The 27,564-nt window shown below is 51.7% G+C and overlaps 1 protein-coding gene across 5 annotated transcripts in view; it reads left to right on the top strand.

Moving 5' to 3' along the window:
- Nucleotides 1-27,352, top strand: part of TMPRSS2 (transmembrane serine protease 2) — a 33,393-nt gene extending 6,041 nt beyond the window's left edge. For 3 of the 5 annotated variants that reach the window (XM_005606160.4, XM_023630207.2, XM_014736385.3), the window contains exons 2-14: nt 1,568-1,638; nt 3,950-4,172; nt 7,002-7,088; nt 7,886-8,005; nt 13,609-13,735; nt 14,803-14,913; nt 17,426-17,469; nt 18,453-18,618; nt 19,944-20,119; nt 21,251-21,346; nt 23,576-23,718; nt 24,221-24,373; nt 25,791-27,352. In XM_005606160.4, coding sequence (XP_005606217.2) covers nt 1,624-1,638; nt 3,950-4,172; nt 7,002-7,088; nt 7,886-8,005; nt 13,609-13,735; nt 14,803-14,913; nt 17,426-17,469; nt 18,453-18,618; nt 19,944-20,119; nt 21,251-21,346; nt 23,576-23,718; nt 24,221-24,373; nt 25,791-25,802 — 1,473 coding nt within the window. In that variant the 5' untranslated portion in view covers nt 1,568-1,623 and the 3' untranslated portion in view covers nt 25,803-27,352. The remainder of the gene's footprint in view (nt 1-1,567; nt 1,639-3,949; nt 4,173-7,001; nt 7,089-7,885; nt 8,006-13,608; nt 13,736-14,802; nt 14,914-17,425; nt 17,470-18,452; nt 18,619-19,943; nt 20,120-21,250; nt 21,347-23,575; nt 23,719-24,220; nt 24,374-25,790) is intronic. The other 2 variants (XM_070252589.1, XM_070252590.1) reach the window with 1 other exon arrangement.
- Nucleotides 27,353-27,564: the final 212 nt, after the last annotated feature.

Below are 27,564 nucleotides of genomic sequence, written 5' to 3'. Positions count from 1 at the left end.
CTTTAAATGACAGGAAAGGACATTCGAGAAACAGTGTTGTCTCTCGCCATCTAAGTTCTGTATTGCTCCTTTCAGAAACCAAAAAGATGGACTATCTTGTGTGGGCTTGGAAATGCCTGTCCCGAAGGTGGACCGGACCGAGCGTGGCATCTTCATCCTCCTGGAGAGCAGTGCGTCTCCTTTCAGATCCATTTCTAGAGTGGAACCTCTCCTCCTTCCTTTCTTTGCAGCCAGGGAGGATTATAGGCGGTCCACTCTTGTCTTTTATTCCATAGCCCATCTTCACGCAGTTGGCGTTTCTGGTTCTCAGGTTTTGTGGGTCGTGGGATCGCTGGATGAGAACGGATTATGCTGTGATTACATCTGGGTCCTGTGGCTTTTATGGCCAATTCATGGCCGTGGCCACCTGCAGCCCTTCTTTTCCCAGCTTCCTTGTCTCTCACTGTTAGGGATCTTGAATGAACAGGAAGCATGGATTTCGAGCTCCGATCCGTCACTCCCTTCAGAGGGCTCTTAAGCTGGGAAAGCCGCCAGTAGGATCGAATTTTCATTTCCTGAAACTTCAACCAAACTTATAACTGGTGAGATAGCTCAGAGGCCCAGGGAGTCGCTGCCATTGAGAGCAGAGAAACCAGAGAGGCGAGAATGTCTGCTGGGGAAGGACGCTTTTGAAAGTAATCCGAGGAAGGTGCTGAGTTTTCCCCCCCGCTTAGACTGGAGGGCGGTGGAGGATGTTGATCTCAGGACCCTCCCTCTTTAAAGAGCGGACGTAGAAAAGCTATATTAATGTGTGATAATCATATCACTTAAAGGTTGAAATGTTAAACATATTCTATAGGGTGACCCCTCCCACCTGTATACTGGTCAGTTTTCTTTCCTCATACCCGGAAAGGTGTTGACTTTTTCTTTGTAACTTGAGAGATCTCAAAGCTATCAATAGGAGTGGTTCTTACATTTTATCTTTACACAAAGAGTAAATAAATGATCCTGTGCGGTTTTATTGTGACCTGCTCAATGAGGTTTCCCAAGATTAAAAAGCTGGACTCAACATTTTGATTTATAGCAATTTAATGTTTTGAGCTTTTTTTTTAAGTTCAATGGGTCAAATCATCGTTATGCTTAGGAGATAGAAAGGCAGGGGGGTGCCGGAGCTGGCTCCACTGCTGCTCCGCTGGTTTTTCAGAGCGGGTGGTAGCTCGGGAGCACTGCCCAGATGCAAATCTGCAAATCTGTAGATGCCACGCGTCAGCCCCCTCGCTCCCCGGCGGGCTGTTCAACTTTCATTGGATTTAGGATCACTTGTATTTAACAGAGATAGACGTAGCGCTTACCGATGCCAGGCACTGATTGCTTCCTCAGTGTCACCCTGTAGCAGGGCTCTCATCATCTCCTGTGAACAGCTGTGGGGAAACGTGGAGAAGGTGAAGGCCAAGGTCAACAGGCCAAGCAGTGCTTTGTTCTGGAGAGAGGCACCTCTCGCCTAGAATGCCTTCTAGTTCTTTCTCGATTTATCTTCTAATAACTAACTGGTATAGAAATTTTACAGCCTGGCCATTCTTTCTTCTAGGTCATCTCCAACCTTCCAAATACCTGCCATTACCTGATGCTGCTGATCCAGTCGGCATGGCCTTAAACTCAGTAAGTGGTTAATTATCACTGTCCTGGCCTTTTCTTCCCTTGTTCCTTCTATTGCCCGAGGTGCGCGCAGGTCAGCATTTTCAGAGCTGCCTGCAGGGAATGTGTGCACCCTGTGGATGTTGGTCAAGGCATCTCCAGGTTACAGGTGGGAAGAAGGGGGCAGAGTGCGGCCACCCAGCGTTTGCACAGCTGAGTCTCAGAGCTGTTGGTTGCAGGTGGGGAGAGGTGCATTCTCACCTCGGCCTGGTCTCCTCCTGCTCTGACAGCGGGGGTGGGCAGGGGATGAGGGCGAGGCGTGGGGACAGATAGAGGCAGGATGTTGTTAAGGGGAGTAAATCCTTGGGAAGAAAGAGTGTGCGGGTTACCATCGGCCAGCAGACCATTGTGCAGCCTAGCTTCCTAATGAACTGGGGTGGGTCGTGATTGAATGAGGCACTGGGCTGACCATCCCTCTGCCTGGAAACACCCCCACTGCACTTTGGGGAAAGGTGCAGTATCTTTGTTCCCATCGTATCTCACGGATTCAGCATTCTTTTTTCTTTTTCTCCCCAAATCCCCCCCCCCAGTACATAGTTGTATATTTTAGTCCTGGGTCCTTCTAGTTGTGGCATATGGGATGCCACCTCAGCATGGCCTGATGAGCCGTGCCATGTCTGCACCCAGGATCCGAACTGGCGAAACCCTGGGCCACCAAAGGGGAGCAGGCAAACTTAACCACTCGGCCACGTGGCCGGCCCCACAGATTCAGTTTATTCCTGGGAATAAGTGCCTTCAGTAAAGAGTTGTGGTTAATAACAAAAATGTTCTCTATCTGAAAAATACACCTTTTGCTTTCTCCACCCTTTATTTGTTACTGGTGCTTATTTTCACTGGATCCGTTTTCAATTTCAAATCTGCTGCGCAGGAGTTCACCGGGACAAGCAACTTGCTGCAGCCTTTCCTAGGTGGGGTGGCATGTTCTGAGGTGTCTCAGATAGAGGTCAGCCATGTGTGCTCCTTTTTTTACCTCTGGTACCCCGTTTAGATTAAAGATTACGTTCGGTTTTCCTTTTCCGGCTATTGCTCTGGCTTAGAGTTAGAATCTTTGGACTTTTGGAGGAGGACACTGGTGATTTATTAAGCAGAGGTTAACTCTGGGAGCCCGCGTTTGCTCACTGCCTGCTAATCACCTTCCCTGGAGGCCCCATTTACAATTCTCAGCATTAAGTTGCCTCTGCTCAGAACGCTGCTCCCCTCTGAGGTTGCAATCAACAAGAAACAGGTGGCAGAAACTAAAGAGTGGGAAGAAGTTTTGCATGGGGACCTCAGACGCTGGCAAGAGGACAAATGCGGCTCCCCAGAGTGGCCCAGCCAGTGGCAATTGAGGAGAAGGTCACAGGCTGGTGGGGCCTACAGTGGCCTGGTGGGGGTGGGTCTTGCAGAAGTAGGCCTTGAAACAGCAATTTTTAAGTAGAAAGAGGATGAGGAGAAGGGCATTCTAAGAAGACAGAAACCAGCCGAAGTTTGGAGCTGGGAATAAAATGCTATGGCTGGAGCAGTATCCACCAATGGATCTAGAACTTCCTCTCACGGGGATGTAAATACAGAAATCTACACACTTTTCACAAAAATGCACGTGCCGTATAAGGATACTCATTGCCACAGAATGCTAGCAGCCCCCGAGGGTAGACCATTTAGTTGTCTGTTAATAAGAGACGGTGAGTAAATGATGATACAGCTCCCTAAGGGAAGAGGAGATAGAAATGGAATTTTCAGAATAACGTGTATGGATGATCCTGTAGCTAAATTTCTTAGCCTCTATGCCTCACGTTCCTCTCTGCAAGACGGGCTTATAAGTCATCCCTCTACCGTCTTAGGGGGTTCCATCAGGTTTCAAAGAGGGCCTGAATGCAGACGCCCGGCAGCACGTGAGTTCTCAAATGTTAGCTGTTGCTATTCTCGTTATAATTGTGATATCGCTGGTTCATAACTTTGCACCCCCATTCCCAAGGTAGACAGTAATGACTCATTCCCAGACTTGTACACATTTTTCCTTTAATTTTTTAATTAGATCTCCAAGTCACTCATTTCCTTTTTCTTTATTTTAAGCAGTGAATAGTAAACAAACAAACAAAAACAAAATCTATTGACAACTAATTGAAAATTCTGGCTGGTTTTTATTCCAGGTTAAGTTCAGTGTTTGGCATGATTATAGGCGCCCTGAAGAAGCAGGAGCACCATTTCACTGTCTTGTCTGAGTGTGATGGGATGGATGTTGAACCTTTAGGGTAATTAGGATTTTACATTATTCATCTTCTTTTGAATTGTCTAGGGATCACCACCAGGTGTTGGACCTTACTACGAAAACCATGGATACCAACCAGAAAGCTTCTATTCCCGGCAGCCCCCTGTGGCCCCTGGTGCCTACGGAGCGTATGAGGCCGAGTACTACCCACCCACGGTACCCCGGTACTCCCCGAGGGTTCTGACGCAGGCTTCGACACCCGTCAACCACACGCAGCCCAAACTCTTATCGGAGACAGTGTGCACCTTGAGTAGGACCCTTTTTGCATTATTTCCTATAATGGAACTCGAGTTTGGGGTCTGCCTTCTCTAGTGGGCTCTCTGTTCACACCAACTCTGTCACTGGTTATCCTCATCTGCTGGGGCTGGTCTGTCTTAGCTTGTCTTTCTCTTCTCCTGCATCCGGGTCAAGGCTATTGGGCGCCGGGTCTCACCTCCTGTCCAGGGCCTCGCCAGGACCTCCGGGCTGCAAAGACCTTCCCTCTTCCGTTAACTCTCCAGTTACCAGCTTTGCCTGAACCGCCCACGGTGGTCTTTCAAGCCAGGCCTCTCTGTACTATTTCTTGCCTGTGTGGTGTATTGATGTAGCATCTTGAATAAACGGTAAGCTCCCGATGCAGGGTAAACGATCGAAGCTTTCTTTGCCATACGGTTGCCCAGATACAGCAAGCCATGTTGCAGACGCTCAGTGAGTGTTTTGTGGCTCGTGGATGAAGTGGCCGGTGTGCTTATCGCCCAGAAGCGTCTGCAGCATTTCTCTTGGCTCTAACAATCTTGTGGAGCTTGTGTGTCCTTCGATCCCGCATCTTTCTTACCCTCTCATTCATCTCTTCTTTGCATTTGGTCTCCTTCCTCTCCAGACCCCCTCTCAGCTTTTCATGCTGGCTAGTTTAAGTGTTAAGAGCTGCCTGGGTACAATTGGGACACCAGTGGACTTGTGCAACCAGTGCTGGAACCAGGACAGTGGCTGTACCGATGAACATTTTCATTGATAATGTTTTTATTTGATTTTGTGAGATATGCGTACATGTAAATACAACTTGTGCAGTTAAAGATTAATATTGAAGTGAATTTCCCTGTGCCCACCACCACATCATAAATAATCGAGATGAATGATACCGGTACTACGTCTGCCCCTCCCCAGACCTTGCCCGCTCTGACCGAGAGCTATGACTCTCGTAATTCTGCCCCAATGCTTGCCTCTGCCTCCCTCACCCTTCAAAAGTGGCTCGTCCATCCTTCCTTCTCTCCATCAGCTGCCTCTGCTCATGTAATACATATGCATCTTAAAGTTTGGGTTTAAGAACTGAAGGTCAACAACCTGTGATGCAAATAGTTGACACTCGAAACTGCAGGGCCGAATCAACAACAGACTACGTTGATAATGAGGAAGGTAAATGAATAGCAAGTTATAATTAAACTCAACGACAGCAGCGATTGAAAACCAGGACCAAGGTCTGGACTGACCCGAGGCTGCTGACAAATGCCTGTCCACCGAAGGTCAAGTCGGGGCTTCCCACTGCCCACGTGCTAGTGGACAGTGAGAGCTGGGCAGACTGCCACACTGAACGAGGGGTTAAGATACCGAATTTAATATCCCTTAGCTCACCAGGCAAATTATTTTATCTTAGGTTTAATGACATACAGGGAAGTCGCTCAAAGGAAGAATCTGTCCTTAGCTAACGGGTCCAATTGGTTGTTCGAAATTTCCCCTGTGGGAGCTGCCTCTGCGACTCCACCTTGCCCATGGGAAGACATAATCATCTGAGGCCAAGTTCTGATAAGGTGGTTCGGGCGGCATGTGGCTCTGCTCAGACAAGTGGCCTTGGCCTCACCTGTGAGCCTGTGAGAATGGCAGATCCCTCCCTCTTGCCCAACAGAATCAGCATCTCAGGTGCTGGGGCCGGGAAACGGGTCATCAGGCGCCCCGGGTGATTCCCAAGCCTGTTACAGTTTGAGAACAGACTGCGGAGCTTGTAGAATGGGATAACCAAATGAAGGTGTGGCTTTGAGCCCCGATGAGCTGGGGCAGCTCTGGTCTGTCTGACTCCAGAAGCTGAACTTCTTGCCCTGCTTGACTTCCAGAAGCCCAAGTGCACCTGTGTGTACAGGTGTCCCTCCCTACACACTATACCTCTCCAGCCTGGGCGGCCTTCTGTCTAGGCTGAGGGGCTTGGAGGGTCTGTTTAAATGCCTTCTCCTCCCCTCTCCACCTTTCTTCCGAGGAAAGCTCCCAGGAGCGCCTGGGCCTCGGGCTGTGCTCTGCATAGGACTGCTGCAATGGTGGCATCTGGTGCTGTCCTCTGAAACTTGATACAACTTTTGGCTCACACTCTGACCGACAGCCTATTGGTTTGTTTTGACTGGAGAACACTGGTGACCTTTTCCGAATGCCTTTATTCTCAGCTGAAATGTGAGCCCAGTGTTCCTGTCCTCAGACCAAAGGGCCAATGTCAATGTTGCCCAATAGAGCTTTCCGCAGTGATGACAGTGTTGTACATCTGCGCTGTCCAGTACAGTAGCCACTGGCCCCGTGCGACTGTTGAGCACTTGAATTTACATAACTTTGTCTAATTGCATTTAATGATAATTAATTGAAGTGCAAATAGCCACCTGTGGCCAGTGGCTGTCACACAAGACAGTGTGGGCGTACAGCATCCGTCGCTAAACCGCCTTGAGTAAGACCATTGATTCTTCTATCTTGAGTACCACCGACATGGAGGTGATCTTTTTGAGGACCTTAAGTTTTGCTCACACTTGTAATTACTGAAACAGGGTACTTTTCCTTTTTTAGCCAATTTGTTACGTTAATCATTTATTTGACTATTTTTTTTAAGAGTTCACTTTAGTGTTTGTTGCTTCCTATCATTTTGTCCTTGATTTTGTTCTCCAAAAAGCATAAAGTTTACTGTTACAGAAGAAGACAGACCTCCCAGGATACGTTCTTAAAAGTCCCATTTTTAAGTGTTTAAGGAATTATTTCCCCATGTGCCATACTTTAAAAGCAGTGGATAAAATTGGAGAGCGTAACTTCTAAAAGACTCTGCAGCTAAGCCGTATGCTCACCTCTTCTCCCGCAGAGACTAAGAAAGTGCTGTGCATCCTCCTCAACCTGGGGCTCCTGCTCGTGGTGCTCGTGGTGGCCGCCATCCTGCTCTGGAAGTTCGGTAAGTTCAGAGCAGCCGCCGGAAGCACAAGGGCGAAGTCGCAGCGTGCTGAGCATGCCGTGGTCCTGCTCCCTGGGCTGGGGGACCACCCACCGTCCTTCCTGAAGTCTCTCTTTCTGAACGAGCTGGCTTCTCCTGCCTTCCGTTGGGTCGTGGTGAAGCGTGGATAACCATTCTTGGAAGCAGTGGGTTAAATCTCGCCTGCGTGCTTCCTCAATCTGTGGGTTGTCAGAATCCGTGCCATTTGGGTAGTACCCACACACGGCGGGAGAAGCATTTGCAGTTTACCAAGTGCTTTGGGGCACTAGGTGCCACCTGGCACTCGTGAGCATGAGTTCCCCAACTTGGGGCCACACCTGGTCCCCTGTATCTGGGTTACCGCAGTGGCTGCTGCGGGCCAGGGTGTGCGTGCCGTCCCGTGCCACCTCCTGTGATCACAGCCCAGGCTTTTCCATCAGCCGGAGGCAGTGCTGGCTCACGATGTTTATGGATCACAGAAGTCGCTTGTGTGGTGAGGAGGAAATAGGAGTGCTGCCCCACGCCACGCTGGGAGTCCTTCCCACTGGCCCCCCGAAGTAATGTCCCCCGGGGGTTCTCTGTTGCTGACTGCCAGCCCTGTTTCCTTTGATATATGTTGGTGGCAAGGACGCATCCCCTCCTTGTTAAAATGAAGGGGGAAAAGGGTTCTTTCTTCTTGTTCCATGGCACTCGGAGGGTGGACCATGACCTCCTGCTGGGCACCGGGAGGTTTTCTTGGTCTCTCAGCCTGACTGGTGTCTCCCTCCTGTCTCTGCAAGTGGAGAACAAGTGCATGGGGTCCCGGATAGAGTGTGGCAACTCAGGAATCTGCACCAGTGCCTCCCAGTGGTGCGACGGGATCCTGCACTGCCCCAACGGGGAGGACGAGAACCGGTGTGGTGAGTGGCAGGACTGCGCATGCGGGGCTGTGCACCCGGCCTTGGAAGGTGCCCGCTCTACCCGTATGTGGGGCCTGACAGTGCCAGGCCTTTGTCTGGCAGGTCGATCCATTACGTCATTGAATCCCTACCTAGAGGGTGAGCCTCGGGTCTAACCCCAATTTTCAGATAATGAGGCTCAGAGGGGATGCGCTCCTGACCCGGCGTCACACAGCAGGTGGGAAGGAGACAACAGGGTCAGGGGTCAGTTGGACGTGTGTGCTCCCAACTGCCACAAGACATCACCGCACGGCAATTCACATGAGCAAACTGTTTAACATGTGGAGTTGGAAGGCGTTATGTTACTTTCAAAACAAACCGCCTTTAAAGTTAAATGTATCTATGGTCACAGAGTGGGCACCGGACTTGCTTTTTTTATGTTCTATTACATTTTGAAGGTGATTTCAAGGGTAGTAAAGGGGCAGTAACAACAAAAATGATGCTTGACTATGAGAGCAGTGCTGGCATCTCTCACCCCCACACCCCTGTCGTATCCTCTGTGAACTGATAACTTTGGATACAGTTGATGCTGGAGAAAGTCAGTGTGCTGCTTCCTGGTGACCCTTCTCTGCGGGTCATCTTGGGGAGGTTTCTTTGCCGGCTTGTCCTCATTTCCAGGTCGTGACACCTGTGTCTGTTGTGGGTCCCGGCTCGTGGGATCCTGGGGGAGGAAGCCGGGGCCCCGGTCTCCACCTGCGCCTCTGTGGTCGATGCTTGCTGTCTGTCCCATGGGCTCCCAGGGCCCAGCCTCTCGTGTGTCCCTGGAGTGTTTGCACTTGGAAGTGACTCACTCACTCTTTAAACTTTCCACATCATGCCTTGCCTTTATTTTGGTCATGATATATTTGTCACTATTTTCTTAAATAAAGTAGGCAGTTTTTGAAGCTGAGCAGGTGTGCTTAAGATATCAGATGGAATGGCTTTTAATGCAAAGAATAAACTCCAGCAAGACAAACTCGTTATGGTACCTGGAGAGTCTCTCTCTCTCTCTTTCTTCTTAACATTTAAGTTGTGTTTATTCAAATACCTTAAGAGTTAATATACTCAAATAGAAGAACATTCAGGAAGTACTGAAGGGTATGCAGTGAAAAATCTCACCTCCTCCACTCCACTGACACACACACACACTCTCATGTACACACTCACACACCACACACACTCACGTACTCTGAGATAGAAAATACATCTTGGTCTCCACCCCCGTTCCTGGCGCAGAGCTCCTGAAACCCATGGAATTTCCTGGGTGACAGGACCGTCTTTTGTTCTAATGAGGCGACTCTGGGTGGGCTCCTGGGTGGCTCCTGGTTGGGGGCTTGTCACCAGAAAGAACAAGCCACGATTAGAAGCTTGGAATTTTTGGCCCCGCCCCCCATGATGTTGAAAAAGAAGGGCTGAAAATGGAGTTAATGATCCATCCTGCCCACATGATGGGGCCTCCATAAATCCCAGTAGGATAGGGTTCAGAGAGCTTCTGGGCTGGTGAACAGGTGGAGGTGCTGGGAGAGCAGCCGGAGAGGACGTGGAAGCTCCGCCCCCTGCCCACATGCCTCGCCCCACACACCTCTTCCCTCTGGGTGCTCACCTGTATCCTCTATCACCTCCTTTCATTAAAAACTGGTGAACAGTAAACGGTTTTACCGAGCTCTGCAAATCGCTCATGCGAATTCAGTGGACCTGGGGAGGAAGTTGTGGGAACTCTGATCTATAGCTGGTCCGTCAGAAGCACAGGTGACAACCTGGACGTGTGACTGGCGTCTGACGTGGGATGGGAGCCCTTAACCTGTGGGATCTGACGCTAGCTCCAGGTAAAGAGCGTCAGAATTAAATTGTAGGACACCGAGCTGGTGTCGTGGAGAATTGCTTGGTGTGAGGAAAACCCCCACACATTTGGTGACCAGAAGTGTCAGAAGTGAAGTGTTCTGTGTGAGAGTAATGGAGACACACAAGAAACAAAGACGGAGAGGAGGAAAGAACTGGGTTGTTTTTCTAACTCACACGCATGCACATGCACACACTCATATATACACTCACACACATACACACTCATACACACCACACAGACTCTCATATACACATCCCTCCCACACACTGTCATACAACATACACATTCATGCACACTCATACACACACACACACCGCACACACTCATATACACACACGCCTCTTCACCAGCCAATCACGTTTTTTTTTTAGGGGCAAATAATATGAATTTCTTGCTTCTCCTTCCAGAGAGTTTTTGCATAAAAAACAAATATGTGTTTGCGTTCTTAATCCTCCATTACCCAATGGTCATCATCCAGGTGACTCCACAGGCTCGATGACATATCCTGGAAGTCATCTCCCGTGGGGACACCATCTTCTCCCCCTTTCCCTCTGCTTCACACTCGGTGCCCCTCTGTGTGGACGTGCCGTTGTTGAACCAGCCCCTTCTTGGGGCACATTCAGGCTCTGCCCACCGTTGGCTGTAACACACATGCTCCAAGCACGTGAGCAAATCAGTAGGAAACGTTCCAGAAGGAAAACCGCTGGGTCAGAGGCTTTGTGACTTTGTGGTTTGCTAGTCCGTCCGCAATTTGGTATCATCTAATTTCAACACTGGTGGTTCACACGAAACAAAGTAGATGAACATGACATTGTGTGTGTATTCTGTATCGGATCAGAGCACACGTGGGATGTGCTTTTAATTTGTCCACCTTGTCGAGTGGAAATTATTTTCGATTGAAATGCATAGCTTCTGACGCTAGTGATCATTGCCTGTCCTATGGAAAGCGTTCAAGAATGTGTGTAGAGCTTTCTTCCCAAGGGTACATGTATATTCTTAACCTTAGTTCACTTCCTACATCCATTGTTATGCTTTCTGTGGCCGCTTGAGGAGACGCAGTTAACGTACTGTCTTGTACACTTGAAATTTGCTAAGAGGGCAGAGCTTGAGTGTTCTCACCACACACAAAAAAAAGGAAAGAAAAGAAAATGGTAACTATGTGAGGTGCTGGATATGTTAATCAGCTTGATTGTGGTGATCATTTCACAATGTAAACATACATCAAAGCACCAAGTTGTACACCTTAAATATATACAATTTTTACTTGTCACTTATACCTCAATAAAGCTGAAAAAAATTCCTAACACACACACAAAAAGAACTGCGTGAGACCGTTTCCAGCTCTCTGGGGCATCCACCCTCACCTTTTCCTCATTAGCACTTGACTGCACGTAGTTGGAAGGAAAAGAAATCCCTAAAATTATCCACAAATCAAGAAGGAAATGTTTCCCTCCCTCTCTACCATGTCACAGTGTCAGTTTTATCTTTGGAAATATATTTGATTATAGTTACTTTAAAAAATGTAATAAGCTTTATTTTTTAGACGCACAGAAAATCGAGCAGACAGTACGGAGTTCCCATCCCCCTGCACACAGTGGTCCCTATTTTTATCATCTTAAATTAGGTGTGGCACATTCATTACAATTGATGAGCTGATATTGATACATTATTATTAACTAAAGTCCTTAAGTGACATTAGGGTTCACGCTTGGTGTTGTGGAAAAATGTATAAGATGTTTGCATGTGGACGGTAGGTTTGGACAAATGTATAATGTAGCCATCATTCTAAGATCGTGGAGAGGAATTTCATTGCCCTAAAAGTCCTCTGTCCTCTGCCTATTCAGCCCTCCAGCCCCAGCCCTGGCAAGCCCTGGACTTTTACTGTCTCCAGAATCTTGCTTTTTCCAGAATGTCATAGAGATGGAATCATACAGTATGTAGCCTTTTCAGACTGACTTCTTTCACTTCATCACATGCATTTAAGGTTCCTGCGTGCCTCTGCCTGGCTTCATAGCTCACTTCTTTCTAGCGCTAATAGCCCATTATTTGGATGGACCACAGTTTGTTTATCCCCGCACCAAACACATGGCCAGCTCACGTATAGTCACTCATCGCAGAAGCATCAGGAAGTAACCAGACCAAGGCTGGTCATTTCATGGAGGAACGAGCCCCGAGATGTTTGGCAAACCGTCCAGTGACTCAGGGGCCACAGATGGGAGGTGACACTGAGGTCTGAGATAACCAGGTCCTCATTTTAAAATTTAAGCCACGTGTATTCCCCCCAAAACCACAGAGCACGGTTTTGCATACTTTTAGACTTTACGGAAGTGATGTCACATGGAACACAACACTTAGCAATTTGCCCTCTTTTATGCAACGCTGTTTTCAAGATGGTTCATGTTAACACATGACCCTCTGGTTAATCCTCCAGTTGGATAGGATTCCGCTCTGTGAGTACACCGCTCGATGCGTTCTCCCATAGGGTGAAGTTCTCAGAATTCTGGACTGTGGTTACCTCGAGGGAGAGAGAGAAACAGACAGGCTAGGAAGGGGGCTTAAACTATATTCATGAAGTTCTATCTCTTTAAACGCAACGGCTGGGGTTGTTTGGGCAAAATGTTGATACTTTCAGTGGCAGAGTCTACACCAGGGGACCTGCCCTGTCTCTGGGCACTCTGCCAGGACCCAGGCTTTGGGCAAGAGAGGGTCACAAAGTAATTGATTTTTTGTTGTTTTGTGTGTGGGTGAGGAAGAGCGGCCCTGAGCTAACATCTGTTGCCAATCTTCCTCTTTTTGCTTGAGGAAGACTGTCGCTGAGCTAACATCTGTGCCCATCTTCCTCTATTTTATGTGGGACGCTGCCACAGCATGGCTTGATGAGCTGTGCTAGGTCCACGCCTGGGATCTGAACCCGCGAACCCCGGGCTGCCGAAGCAGAGTGCACGAACTCAACCACTACGCCACTAGGCTGGCCCCACAAAGTGATTGTTTCAGGAGCATTTTTCCAAAAATCGTTGATCTTATTCATCTATTTTTTCTAAAATACTTGTATTGAGATATAATTCGCATACGGTAAAATTCATCTTTTTAAAGTGTACACTTCAGTGGTTTTTGTATATTCACAGATACGTGCAGCCATCACCACAGTCACTTTCAGAATATTTGCATCGCATCATAAGGAAATCCTGAGCCATGGCCCCCTCACCCCTCCTTCCGCACCCCCTCACCCCAGGCCCTAAGTAGCCACTGTTCTATTTTCTGTCTCTGTGGGATTCCCACTCCAGACGTTTCATGGAAATGGGACTATGCAGGATGTGGGCCTCGTGTCTGGCGTCTTTCACTCAGTGAGGCGTCTTCGAGGCTCATGTGTGTCATAGTGTGTCAGGACTTCATCCCCTCTTACGGCAGAATAACATCCCGTTGTGTGGATAGACCATACCTTGTTCATTTGTCTGTTGCTGGGCTTCTGGGTTGTTCCCACCTTTCGGCTATTGTGAGTAACGCTGCTAAGGAACGTCTGTGTACAGGTGTTTGTCTGAACACCTGTTTTCAATTCTTTGGGGTAAAGAGCACTTTTTATAGGAGAAAGAATAGATTCGCAGCATCCCTCGTGTGGGGTCGGTGCTCGTGGGGAAGGGGGAACCTGGGGCCGCCACCTCCCGAGCCCTGGTGTCCCGGGGCAGGGGGGGTCCAGAGCAGGTGGAACGACCCCGGAGACTCACGGAACCTCTCCCTCCTGCAGTTCGCCTGTATGGACTGAACTTCATCCTCCAGGTGTACTCGTCCCAGAGGAAGTCCTGGCACCCCGTGTGTGAAGACGACTGGAGCGAGAGCTATGGGAGAGCCGTGTGCCGTGACATGGGCTATGGGTGAGTTTGGAGCCCCGCGACCCCGGGGGCGGGGCTGCACGCGAACACCTCGGACAGCTCTCCTTCCCTAAGCCGATGGGGAAACCAGCAGGTGCAGCTCGTGCCCACCATATTTCCCCCACCGGCTCGCTCCCGGGTGTCTAGTGTGTGTGGCCAGCCGCCGCCCAGCCCTGCCTCCTCCTGGGCCTCCATCCACTCCTGGTTACTCGGGACTGTCCAGTGCCTTGATCACCAGCATCCAGGGTGCTGGCTGAGGGCCTTGAGTGGCTCTTCTCCTGCGGGGCCTCCAGGCAGGGTTGAAGCCTTCACGCCACTGCCCTCCCTGGGTGGGGCTGGGGCTGGGGGGGAGTGGGGAGGACCGGGGGAAGGTCAGAGGGATCAGATCCTGCACAGCCTCCTCTGCCCGCGTGCGGGAGGCGCTGACGGCTTTTGAAGGAGACGCTTTATCGTCAGATTTCTATGTAAGGGAATTCCTTCCTGCCTGCGGCCACAGCATCAGTGCGAGAGGCAGGTAGGACCGTCCCTTCAGTGAGTCCCACCCCGGGGCTCACCAGAGCACCTCTGGGGAGAGCTTGGCAGCCCTCTGGCCTCATGGGGAAAGGCCGTGTGACTTTACCGCCACCTTCTCTTCCTTGGAGTGCCCCCATGTGACTTCTGTGCACTTCTAGAATGCTCTCCCTATAGGCCAGTTTTCAAAATGAATTACCACTTGATAAGACAGTTGGCATCTTAGCTGTATTTTACAACTGGGGCATCTTAACATCTGTAAATTTTGTTAGATGCTACATGCTGGCACATCCCTATCCTCATCGTTTCTTTATCCTAACCCAAACTAGATTAGAAACCCCACTGACAGAGGACTTTTACCTGACACTTCCGGGTTATCGGATTGAGAAATGATTATGACACAGCGTCGCTTGATTAGAATTTGGGATTTTGTTTTCCAAAATGCTAAGGTGTCCCTCTTAACCTGAACGTCATTGATGAGAAGCGTTATGAGATAGCAGACGATTTGTGATTGCTTATGGCTTAACCATTGTTTTAAATAAGATTTTCTGTCTTTTTAGGAATAGTTTTTATTCCAGCCAAGGAATAAAGGATGACAGCGGGGCCACAAGATTTATGAAGCTGAACACAAGTGCCGACAATATCGATCTCTATAAAAAACTGTACCATAGGTATTTACTGATTTTCTTTTTTCCTTTGAAAAATTTTATGATGAGAATGAGTAGGAGACAGAGTGGGGAATCACCATCCCAAGTGGGAGGAGCCTGGATGCTGAGCAGGACTCATTGCTCTGAGCAGCTCGGGGTTCATTCTCGGAAAGCAGCTGAGGATTATCTGCCATTTCGGTTGTGCCCTCTGCCCGTGCCCTCGAGGGCACTGGATGACGCTGCAACATTGAGATCCACTTTATGGGTTTTTCTTTACTCTTCAGACATAGAGATGTACCTACTGTGTGTCAGAGTGTGTCTCTAGGAATCCAAGAGAGCTTTGTGGTCCCAACCGGGGTGATCAACCATCCTGGTCGCCCGGGACTTAGTTTCAGCACTGGAAATTCTGCTTCCCAGGAGCCCCCTCAGTCCCAGGCAGCCAGGATGCTTGGTCCCTCTGCCCCAGGACGTAGTATCAGATGATGCCGTGCGAGGGGTGGGCGGCGTTCCGGCGGCCTGGCAGCGACCGCCTAGTTCAGTTCAGCTGACATTTCTTGTACTTTGAAGCCAAGTTGCAGCCCTGGGCGGGTCACTGTGTGTCCAGTGTGTGGAAATGAACCAGAACAACAGGTCCCAGGGTTGATGGCTTAACTGGTTCGGAGGCTGGGGAGAGCGGTGGGCTGACACTCCTCGTTTGCTTTGCATGCGTTTAAAATGTTTGCAGTCTCCCTCGGATCATCATTATCATCTGAATGTTCTTTAATGTGAAAGACACACAGTGTCCTTCTCGAAAAGGCTTCCTCAGCTCCCAGGTCCCTGTCACTCATCTGCAGGTGGCCGGCCCGGCCATCACCTCGCTGCCGTGGGCCAGGTGCCAGGTGCTGCTTTTTAGGGGAGGATGAGCTCACCATGCCGCCCCTCCTTTCCTGTGAGTGGGAGGCCGGAAGCAGGATTGCATTCCTGGTGGCCGCCAGCTGAGGTCTCTGGGGGGCTGACTTCTGCCCAGCCGCCACGGAGCCTGGCTGTCCCCAGGAATGTGACGGGGTGAGCCCAGGAGGAGGGGCGTGCACAGCCAGGTGTGCCCATCAAAACAGCCGGGCTGCGGTTGGCCCGCTGGGAAGCTAAACACAGCCGCCCAGGCTCTCGGTCAACGCTGAGTATTTCTCTGTCTTTCTGGGTTACACGGGGAGGGGAGGCTGCCGTCTCTGGCAAGGGCCTTAGGAACTCACAAGGTGGCTGCAGGGTTTGGAGGCCATTGCCTCGCACGTGGGGTCCTGTGTACATGGTGGGGGTAGAGGGGGCGGGGAGACTTCTTTCCTTTTTGCTTCCAGAAGTTGCCCTTTGATACCTAAATCTCTCGGCTCCTCTTGGGTTCCTCTGAGTGACCTCTGGGTGCCCGGGAGCTGGTGACTGCACACTGGCGCCTCCATGTAGAGAACTGACTTTCTAATTCTTAGAAAACATCTTTTCTTAGTGGGACATGTCTTCTCTTGGCATTGCCCATGCCCCTCAGCCAAAGACCACCAAGACACACCATGTCCTTGGAACCATGGGGCATCTCAGTACGAGGGTGTCGGAAGGGACTTCTTATAGGACTTGGGCTCATGTAGCATCATTTGGGGGAAGATTCAGGGAAGCAGGGCGTTGCTCCGGACTGGATGCTGTCAGGAAGCGAGGGTGAGCTGTGACTGGGGTCTTAATGCTTTTTTTCTAGAAGGCGGGCTGGGTGAAGCCAGGCTACAGCGGTGACGAGCAAAGAAGCCGTGGTCCCTCATGTTGGCCAGCAGAGGGGGCTGTTGGGCACCGTGTGGTTCGGACAGACTCCTGCAGTGGGCTTGTTGGTGTCATGTAACAGGGGTCTGGCCCAGTGTGGATGCTCTGTGACATTGTTTGTGCTCCACAGAGCGCATGGCCAGCTGTGAATGCCAGGATGTCGGGGGTTGCTTCCCTCCTCCTCAGTATATTAGGGGAAAATCTGCTCTACAACAGCTCGCATTGGTTATTTTCTTTTTCATCCGTAATTTCGAATGTTTATGTCCCAAATGAGTAAATTTTCTTTTCTTCTGCTCTGCAGCAAATGAATGATTGTATCATTTTCTGTGCAATAAATGGAAAGCAGTCACAGGAAACCGAAAGTGTACAAATGGCTTCCTTACAAAATTAGAGGATGATTTTAAATGCCAAGAATAAAAACAGTAGCTGACATTATTGTGTGCTTACTCTCACAACCACCCTATGAGGTAGTGCTTTTATTAGCCCATTCTACAGATGGGGAAACTGAAGCACAGAGAGGTTAAGTAACTTGCCGAAGTTCACCCAGCTGGGATTTGAACCCTGTACTCTGACTCAGTGTCTTCTCTTTACCACCGTCCCCATATAGATTTACTCTCCTTATTCGAGTCTTCAGTCATGGACCCTTCAACATCTGGGGAGGCAGGGGAGTGAGAACACTAGAATGAAATACTCATTTCTAAGTATTTTGAGAGTTGAGTCTCCTTCATGTCTTGTGACCGGAATTTTCCCTCTTTTTTTATAGTGATGTCTGTTCTTCAAAAAAAGTGGTTTCTTTACGCTGTATAGGTAAGTGATTCTCAGTTCTCCTTTTTGTGTTTCTAAATAGGAAGCATTCCGTACCTTCAGCAGCGCATCCCCCTGTGTCTCTGGGGGATGTGGAGAGAAAAGGAGGTGGGATGGGTTGTGCCCAAAGGCCTCATGCCGTCTCGGTACCCCAGCTCTGCCCAAGGAGCTCCTTTCTTCAATTTGATGTACTTGAGACACCTTCACCCTTGGGTCCAAGAAGCAGCCGTCCCATTGAGGACAGGCAAGCTCAAGAAACTGACCGGGCTCCACTCTTGGGCTCCCCCCTCAGGTGGAGCTGGAGGCCCTGTGGGTGTCCTCATCCCTGTGTTTGGGTAGCTCAGTTTGCAAACCTTTTATCAATATGGAAAGCATCGTCCCTGTGCTTCCTTCTCTGGGACGGACGGCCCCGTCTTGTTCCCATAGAGATCTTGGTCCTGAAGCTCAGCTTTTCAGTTTGAAGAGGGGAAACTAGCAGACGCTCCCGGGTGGGGTCCCGCAGTAGCTTCCCAACCAGGCTCCATTCCAGCTTCTTTAGGTACCAAGACAGCGGGATGCCCGCCCCGCCTTCTGACCCACACCTCCCACCTCGTGGGGGGTGAGACCAGCACACAGGAGGAAAGCCCTCCTTTCCTTCGTTCAGGAATCTTAGGGCCCCTGAGCATTCAGTCCCTCCAGGACTCACGGACACCCCGGGGCCTTGTTATCCAGGACCCGAACCTGGGGATCTGGAATCACACCGTGCCAGCAGAAGTGGTGCTTCCTGGGGGCCTGAGGCGGGGTGGGGTGGGCGGGGCAGAGGAGCATCCTCTCCTCCCCTCAGCCGAAAAGAGACCAGACCCCAAACAGACAGGAACAACAGGTAGCTACAGTTGCCCACCAGCCTGGTGGGACCTCTGGGCAAAAGCCAGCCTGGGTGGATGCTGCGGGCAGGCCCGGGGCAGGGCCGCTCTGCTTCTGCTCACGGTCGCGCCTGTCGCCTTCAGAGTGCGGGGTCTCCTCGAAACAACAGAGCCGGATTGTGGGCGGGGCGAACGCGGCCCTGGGGGAGTGGCCCTGGCAGGTCAGTCTGCACGTCCAGGATGTCCACGTCTGCGGAGGCTCCATCATCACCCCCGAGTGGATCGTGACCGCCGCCCACTGCGTGGAGCCGTAAGTCCACAGGGTGGGCGAGGGTGCTGGGGGGCGAGGGCTCCTGGGCTTGGAGGGGGCTGTGTGGCCAAGGTGACGTGGAGCCAAGTCTTTGAGCTCTTCAAGCTCCGGTTGCCTTGGGTGTAAGTAGGGATTCTAATGGTACCCGCTTCAGGTGAGCTAACACTGGTGAAGTGAGGCCAAGACCCTTCTCCATTTGGCATGCATTCGGCATCCACTGCATGCAGGGTTCTGGGCACAGGGATGCAGTGTGGACTGGGGGGTTGCTGTGAGCAGAATTCCTTCTGGCCCGCTGTCTTCTCAGCTCAGTCCCACCCCTCTTGGAGCCCCTGCCATCTTGGGAGTTCTGGTCCCTCCTGGATGCTTGTCTTTGGAGATAGCACATACATACACGCTCAGGGACCTCACCCTGTCCTAGCAGAAGGTTCTCTGTGGCCCTAGCTAAGTGTCCTCGGCCACAGGGTTGCCCACACAGACGAGGAGGGAGGGATGGGGGAAGCCATTATTTACCGCCTTGGCTTTTGTGGAAGATACCGTCTCCCCTCTTTTTTTCTTAAACGTAGAGTGTTTGGGTCACATACCTGCTTTGGAGGAAACCTCACTGATCAGAGCTATTTTTTCTGGGTTAGAGTGCGGCCGGTCCTGGCTCGGCTCCTGGCCCCGCCCTTCCCCGGCTGTGTGGCTTCCGACAGTGCACTCAAGGTGTCTGATGGTGGTGTTTGCACCTGTCGGCCAGGTGTGCCTGCCCCTCCCGAGGGGGCCTGTGAAGGCAGAAGGAAGCGGTGTTTGTTCCCCAAGGGGGCTCCCTTCCCTCCATCCACCCCCTCTGACAGCTTGAGGATTGGGGATCCTCTTAAAGGGAAACACCCAGATAAGGCAATGCCTTGATGGCTGTTAGACCTGGTCTGTTCATCACTGCACATTTATTAAGCACCTACTGTGTGCCAGGAATGCTCCAGCATATAGTGGTAAGTAAGACAGACCCAGTCCTGCCAGAAAAGAGTTTGAAACCTCAGGGAGGCATTGAGGCCCAAGAAAACGTGTTCCTGGAACTGTGAGGGCTTGTGGGCTGGCGCAGAAGCATAGGAGGGGCGGGATTCAAAGCATGAGCTGGGCAGAGGGCTGGGGGGGGGATGAGGCCACGGTGAGAGAGGGAGAGAGAAGAGCCTGAGCCACGTCCTCGCCAGTCTTGCCATGTGGCTCCTGGTGAGTCGTGTCACCTCTGGGACCTGCGGCTCCGTCTTAGTTCCTTTGAAGATGATCGGAATGAGTGTTTTGTGTTTGTGGCTCAGAGACGCTGAGTGGGGCTCACCTTTGTCTTCCAGGCCGCTTAACAGCCCCCGGTACTGGACAGCCTTCGCAGGCATTTTGAGCCAATCTTTAATGTTCTACGAAAATGGACACCGAGTGGGAAAAGTGATTGCTCATCCGAATTACGATTCCAAGACCAAGAACAATGACATTGCTCTGATGAAGCTTGAGGCCCCTCTGACTTTTAACGGTACTTATCTTTCTTCATGCGGCTCCGGGTGTGTGAATGACTTCCACCAAATCTTAAGGAGGAGGGATTAAAACTTGTGCCGTGACGAACGGAAGGAAGGAATTTGAGTTGGGTTAGGGTGCGGGCAGGAGGGGTGGCTGATAGAACAGGGCTCGGCAGAGGACCTCACCCAAAAATGTGCCTGTGGCGTGTTGAGGGAAGCAGTGACCGCTGTGCTTTTCCTCCACTGTAGAGAGGGACGATTTGGTGAAAACATGGGAAAGTCGAGAAAAGGTTTCTCACCCACAGCGCTACTGACATTTGGGGTCAAGTCATTCTTTGTTGTGGGGGTTTTGTCCTACGTATTGTAGCATATTGAACAGCGTCCTTGGCTTCCACCCGCTAGATACCAGGAGCACCTCCCAACTGCGACAAGCAAGATGTCTCCAGACATTGCTAGACGTCCCCTGGGGGCAAAATCACCTCCACTTGAGAACTACTGATCTATGATTTGTAAAGATACTTTATTTTTTCACGTAAATTCTGAAAATGAGATACTTTAAAGTAATAACAATTTAAAATAAACGTGACTTCCCATAGCCTCTTATTTGAGCCTCGATCTGGTCCATCAGCGGGTCCGGAATGTTCCAGCCCCACAAGGGGACAGAAGAAGCAAAATCTCACCTCCCCCCTCAAGGTGTTTGCAGTGAAGTCAGGGAAACAATATAGACATGGGAGAAACAATTCTTGGAGGTCGTCTCCAACACGGGCCTCCGAGTGGGGAGCCGGAAGCGCCCACATGTGTGTCTTTTCCGCCCTCTGCCACCTGGAGACCTTGTGTATTTTTAATTTCTATTTTTTGAAGATTTGAGTTAAAAAAAAGTTAATTATGTATTTTCAGAAGCAGAGTTAGCCAATAATTCCAGCGATAAGTAGCATAATTTCCAGAGGGGGATGTCTTGCTGTTAGGAGGAGGGGCCGGGCAGGGACAGTGGGAGTGCCAGGGCACGTTGGCATCCGGAACTTTCCTTGGGCGGGGTGGTGGTGGTCTCAGGCCCGGCGATGCCACGTGGGGAAGGTGCAGGGGAGACTGTCTTCAGAGGCCTTCCGTTAGACCAGAACAGCTCACGGTGTGTTCTCTTCTTGAAACAGACAGAGTGAAACCAGTGTGTCTGCCGAACCCGGGCATGAGGCTGGAGCCGAAACAGTCCTGCTGGATCTCCGGGTGGGGCGCCACCTACGAGAAAGGTGGGGCTCCTGGGCACTGCGGTCTGCAGGTCCCACGGGACAGAGCATTAGATTCAGAAGTGGGAGGTCGGGTTTCAGTCCTGGTTCTACCACTGAATTATTGGATGACTGTGGGCAAGTTGCCCAGTCTTTGTGCCTCTGTTTCCCCATCTGTTAAATGGGGAAAATTGTACCTACCGTACGTAACACACAAGGTTCGTATTAAGATCAAATAGAACAGGGCCGGCCCGGTGGCGCAGTGGTTAAGTGCACACATTACGCTTTGGTGGCCCGGGGTTAGCCAGTTCGGATCCTAGGTGCGGACATGGCGCCGCTTGGCAAGCCATGCTGTGGAAGGCGTTCCACATATAAAGTAGAGGAAGATGGGCACGGATGTTAGCTCAGGGCCAGTCTTCCTCAGTAAAAAGAGAAGGATTGGCAGTAGACCCTAGCTCAGGGCTAATCTTCCTCAAAAAAAAAAAAAAAAAAAATGAAATAGAACAACATGTGGCAACTGCTTTTTGAACCACACAGGCCTTATAGATGTGAGAGGTATGATATTGCTCTGCATCCTGTCGTTGCTAATGGGCCACCCTAGAAGTCCACCTGCCCCTTGGTGGCTGAGGGGTGATGGACTCAGGAAGATCGTCTTGTGTGCCCCCAGATGGCCATCTGCAGGCTGTCTGAGCTCTTACCCGTTGGCCCTGACGCCACAGCTATGGGCGAGGAATTAGATTCCCCGGCCGCAGGCCCCCACAGCTTCCTTCACTTCTGATTTGCTTTCATCCTAGAGAATATTTTTCGAAGGAAGGGATGCTGGCTATTCCACTTGTATGAAATGTGGAAGTGCTGAGTGGTACAAAGATGCATTTTATATACCGTTTACATCCTTCTCCCAAAAAGTGCTTGGGGCACACACACAGATCCTGTAAAACAAGGTGAAAAGTCCAAGGACCGCATGATCTGGGCAGAGAGCGCTGGGGGTGCTGGGGATCCTGGCATCTGGTCAAAAGTAGGTTACTGTGGTTGAAGCTTATGGTTGTGAGCAGGGCTTCCCGGCAGCCAAGGCAAAAGGGAAAATCAGCGAATATTTGTGGAGCATCTGCCCCGAGCTGAGATTGCAGCCACGAACAGAATAGGACAGAGTTCTGCCCTCAGGAATTCTCCTTGCCCTGCCGATGGCTGAGGGCATGGAGGGGTCAGGCAAACAAGAAACGAATGACTGAACTAGGTGCTTTCAAACAGCGGGGCGTTATGAGAGCCAGTGTTGTCAGGGAAGGCTTCTTGGAGGAGGTGACGTTTGAGCTGAGATCTGAATGACCAGTCTGTTTAAGGAATAAAGGGCCAGTGTGACTGGAGGATGGTGAGCCAGCGGCCTCGTAGTCTGTAGTGAGGATACTGGCTTCTGTTTCGTGTGAGAAAAGGAGCTGTCAGAAGTTTTTAAACAGGAGAGTGACATGATCTGATGGCTGCGTGGGGGACACGGAGAGGGCGGGGGCGAGAGTATTCCGAACACGACAGCGAGGGCACATTGCCGTGGTCCTTCAAGACAAGGTGGCGGCCCAGGGTGGCGGGCGTGCAGGTGGAGAGAGCAGGCGCATTTTGGATGGAGCAGCCAGATCTGCCGATGGAGTGAATGCCAGCTGCGGGGAGAGTGAGAAATGAAGGAAGGAGGGCTTCTGGCTTTGTGATCTGAGCCAGGGAATACGGGGTGGGGAGGACCGGCATGGAGGAGGGCCCGATGACAGGCTCTGTGATAGGAGGTTAAGCCTGTGGTGCCTAGAAGGTGTCCAGGTGGAGGATGCAGGATGGGAGGGAGGCAGTAGAGACAGCAGGTGTGGGTAATTTGTTAGAGGCATTTTAATGCGCAGGGGAGCTGAGAAGTGAGACAGTATGTGGAGGATGGTGTGGGATCGAGAAAGGTCGGTCTGTATAAGGCAGGAGACACCGGAGCCCCTTGGATGCTTGGGGAACCGTCCAGTGAAGAGGGAGCGAAAATGAGGAAAGTCGATCCTACGGAACCGATGGTCGGGTGATGAGAGCGGATGATTCTGGAGCAGACGGGGTTCCATGGCTCCAGAGGCAGGGAGTCTTTTCCTTGACACTGAGCTCTAGAGCTGCCTGGGAGGAGGGCGTGGGGCACGTGGCCCCCTGTCTAGTGCCTCTCGGTGGCACATCTCCGGGAGGGAGTCCCCTCTTCCCGTGAGAGCTGCCGCGGCACTGACAGCTGGCCGGTGTCCTCTGTCTTAGGGAAAACCTCAGAGCTGCTGAACGCCGCCATGGTCCCCCTGATCGAGCCCGAGCAATGCAACAACAAGTTCATCTACAACGATCTCATCACGCCCGCCATGATCTGCGCCGGGTATCTGGAGGGGAAAGTCGATTCCTGCCAGGTAATGGCAAGTTTTTATTCAACCCTTGGGCCTTGACTAGTTTCTGTGAGTCCATGAGGAGAACCCTCCCCCTCCCCCAATGAGGGACAGGGTTCCATGTCCCTGGGACGCCGGGCCAGCTCTGGGACAGCTGTGGGAAGTGATGGCTACTGACGGTGTGAAGGCATCTGGTGCTAACCAGCGCTGCCTGCACATCGCTGCTTCCTCTGGAAGGCTTCTATTTTATCAAAGTGTCGGTGGAACAGAAATAAGTATTTTGACATTTTAAAATACGGACAAAAACTTATTTGGTAACTCTCAGCTGATATAGACTAAAATGTGTCACCAGCGTAGTCTCTTTTGGGGATCATGTTTCTATTACCTCGTTGGAGGAGACTTGAAACCCACACACCGGCTCCTAACCTCCCCCCAAGCCCCCACCCCGACCCCCACCCTCTGGTCAGGGTCCATAGGGTGCACTGGTTGCTTGAACTTCTGCTCTGTAACTTGCTGTGTTCCCCAGGGTGACAGTGGAGGTCCTCTGGTCACTCTGAAGAGTAGCATCTGGTGGCTGATTGGGGACACGAGCTGGGGATCCGGATGTGCCAAGATGAACAGACCGGGAGTGTACGGGAACGTGACAGTGTTCACAGACTGGATCTACCAAGAGATGAGGGTAACTCTCCCGTCCTCCTTCTGACTGAGTTCTTCAACTTGCGGCGTCAAAGCCCAGATGTCTGCGGGGTGTGGTCCTGAGCTGACTGCTGACCACCCCTCGGCGGGATGCAAACTCTGCCTCCCGTGGCTGTGGGTTTGCGTCAGCATCCTCTTCCCCGTCCCTCCAAGGCCCACCCATCACTGCTGACCAGCATCACTTGCCCGCTGCCCCGTGGTGCTTGGATGAAAAGATCTGGGGTCCAGGGCTAACTGTGTGTGGGCTTCCTTGTGCCCTGCTGACCACACTTAATTCTGGCTCAGCTGGCTCTGTTCACCCACCTAGACCTCATCGATGAGTGTGGGCTGAGAGCAGAGCGACGCAGGTCAGCCAGTTGAGTGGTGACGGTGCCCCCTCCTTTTCTGGGCCATTGAGTGTGCCCTGGGGCGGAGGAGCAGCCGTGCTTCTCTGGTCCAAGGAAAGCCTGGGACGATGGGAACGGTCCAAGGGTGCCCTGCGGCCCTGCCCTCCCGGACTCCCAACCTGACTGGTACTGCTTAGCAGAGCCCTTTCCTTGGGCGCTGCCCGGACCGTGGTGAGGACCAGCTCTCTGCCCCTCAGGGGCATCAGGGCTGGCAGCTTTGACAGATTTCTGCCCCTTCTGGGACTGGGCTCCTGATGAAAGACAAAGTTCTCTTCTGTCTTCTTTCAAGTCTGCAGAGGCGCCCAGTCTGTAGAGGGAGGGTCAGAACCACAGGGCATCGCCCAACGAGGCTGGCCCGCGTCACCCCCAGATGGAACCACGGCAACTATTACCTTCAAGTGACCACAGGGGCAGGCCAGTCTGCACCTGGCCAAGGGCCGGGCGCTGGAAATAGACGACCCCAGCTGCGCTGTGGGGGCCTGCATGGTGGAGGAAAGCCTGTGGGGTTGGGCATGCCCGGGAGGGGAAGATGCTCCAGACACCTCGAGGGAGGCGAGATAGGCCAAGGGGTGGACTGTCTCTCCAGGACATGAGACAGCAGACGGGCACAGTGTGATGAGCCAGTGGCCCAGCATGGCCGGAGCGTGGAGCGAAAGGACCGGGTGCAGGAGAGATGGTGGAGTAGAAAGCAAGGACCAATTAAACACAATGTGTTTCAGTGGCTAACACAAGCTTGATTTTCCCGCACAAAGCTGTGCTAAATGGCTGGATCCCACACGCCCCGTTCTCCCTGTTCTCTCTAGGCCTTCGCCCACGCTATTCTGTTGCCCTGAGCCCCTTCCCCTCCATTGTCAGCCCCACTCCAGGCCCTTCATGCCGTAGGAAAACACATTCCTCTGTCCTGCTGGGCTTGCTGATTTGGGTGTAAGGGCCTCATGCCAATCTAGGAGAGAAAAATAATTGTCTGCCTTTGTCTTGAGAAAATAATGTCATTTTTTTTTCCTTTTTGAACAGGCGAACAGCTAACCCGTGTGGCCTTTGTCCTCGACGCCATTCCACAAGAAAATGAAGGGGCTGGTTTTTAATTCCCTGTGCATAATGTATTTTTAGCAATGATTCAAAGATCCTCTCATTTTTATTAAATAATGAACTTCTCTGTCCTTGGCACTCTCCACAGTTCTGTGCAGGCCACAGGGGCTCCTCCCCGGGCCCACGCTCCCTGACTCCTTGTCCAGACGGAGTGATGGCCTGGCTGGTGTGGCCTCCAGGGCCGATGCTGAGCAGAGGGATGGAGTCTGCCCCAGGGGATCTTCCTTGTGAGCCCATTCCGGGGGCCACCTTTAGATGCTCATAGGATGGTGACTTCTCGGCTGCTGGACGGCTTGAGATGGAATGGGAGAAGCCAGGTGGGACCTGCAGGGGTCCCCCGGCAGCCCCAGGGCCTGCCTCCCCTCCAGGGTTTTCACTGATCCCTTTTACTGCCTTCTTAGCAGCCCCGGATGGTGGCTGGAAATAAAGGGACCAGCCCTTTACGGGCCATGACTTGATAGTCAGTTGTCAGGACATCTCAAACCTCCTTTTCTTCTTGCGGGGTGAGAGTGTCCATGGAGCCCTGGGAGCATGGGAGCCGCTGCAGACACGCTCACCCCTGCACACGGCCGGGACAGGTGGCCACTGCGTGTTGAGGGGGCTCGCCCAGGGAGACCAACCTTAATCTCCACCCTCCTCCCTGTCCCTCTTCCTGCCTCCTTTGAGATTGTGCACACCCCTGTGGTCCTCCCAGGGGGCCACCTAGGTGGGGTCCATGCTGACCCTCTGGGGGCCTCTGAACCACGTGGGAATTGAGATCGCCTGGGGAAATCAGGGATGCGGGATTGACGACGCGTCGTTTCCTGTAATGTTTCTACAAGTTACTACCTCAGTGCTCCTGGGATCTCGGCTGCGATGCCCAAGGCGTTCCTGCATTTGCCTCTTTGACACTCTTGCTGTCCTTGCCAAGTGTGAGCGGTGGCCGACTAGAGCTGCCTTTACAAAGTGACTGGCTCCTAAGTGAAGGTACTGTAATGACGCTGCTGAAGAACAGTGCCCGTGCTTGCGACAGAGAGAAGGCCTGTTTTGGACTCCCTGTGGCCCCTTCCAGCCCCTTAGGTTCCCCGGGAGGGAAGCGCCACGCTCAAACTGCCAAGAGTGAAGTGTAAATGCTTCTGCTGCATGACCTGCTTTCCCCGAGGCCCTCCTCTCCAGCACACCGGTTTGCAAGAATGGAATGAATGATTCTCCTGCTGGGACCTCACCTTGAAATGGAAGGCGGTCCAGCCTCTTCATAGGATGCTCCCACTCCACCTGCCTCAGTGGCAGTGGTGTCCCCAGGGGCATTCCGTTCCGCATGGCACTGCCAGGTGGCTGCTCCCCAAGCCGGATTTTAAAAAGCATTATCACAGCGAGAATGTGTTCCTTCTTTCGTGCTTCTTTTTATTTATGTGACCACTGTTCGTCTTCTGTTTTGTATCTTTTATAAACTGTAAAATTCAATTGTGAAATATTGTACAAATAAATTATGCATTTTTTTCCAAATATTTATTGAGCCTTTGGAGAGCTGCGTGGGGAGCAGAGCCAGTCTGCATTTCCTTGCAGGGTGGTGATGCTGGGCCAGCTGCCGTGGGGCTGAGGCGGGGCTAAGGGCACTGGTCAGAGGCCGCAGGTGAGGCATGGGGGCTGGGAGGATGCCACCGTCTGGTCGGTCCCATCCGCTGCCACAGCCTCTCCTGTCAAAGATGACCTGTGGATG

This window comes from Equus caballus, chromosome 26, assembly GCF_041296265.1.
Source record: "Equus caballus isolate H_3958 breed thoroughbred chromosome 26, TB-T2T, whole genome shotgun sequence".
NCBI classification, from domain to species: Eukaryota; Metazoa; Chordata; class Mammalia; order Perissodactyla; family Equidae; genus Equus; species Equus caballus.
The sequence above is the reverse complement of the archived record's forward strand: the minus strand, read 5'-3'. Positions and strand labels throughout refer to the sequence as shown.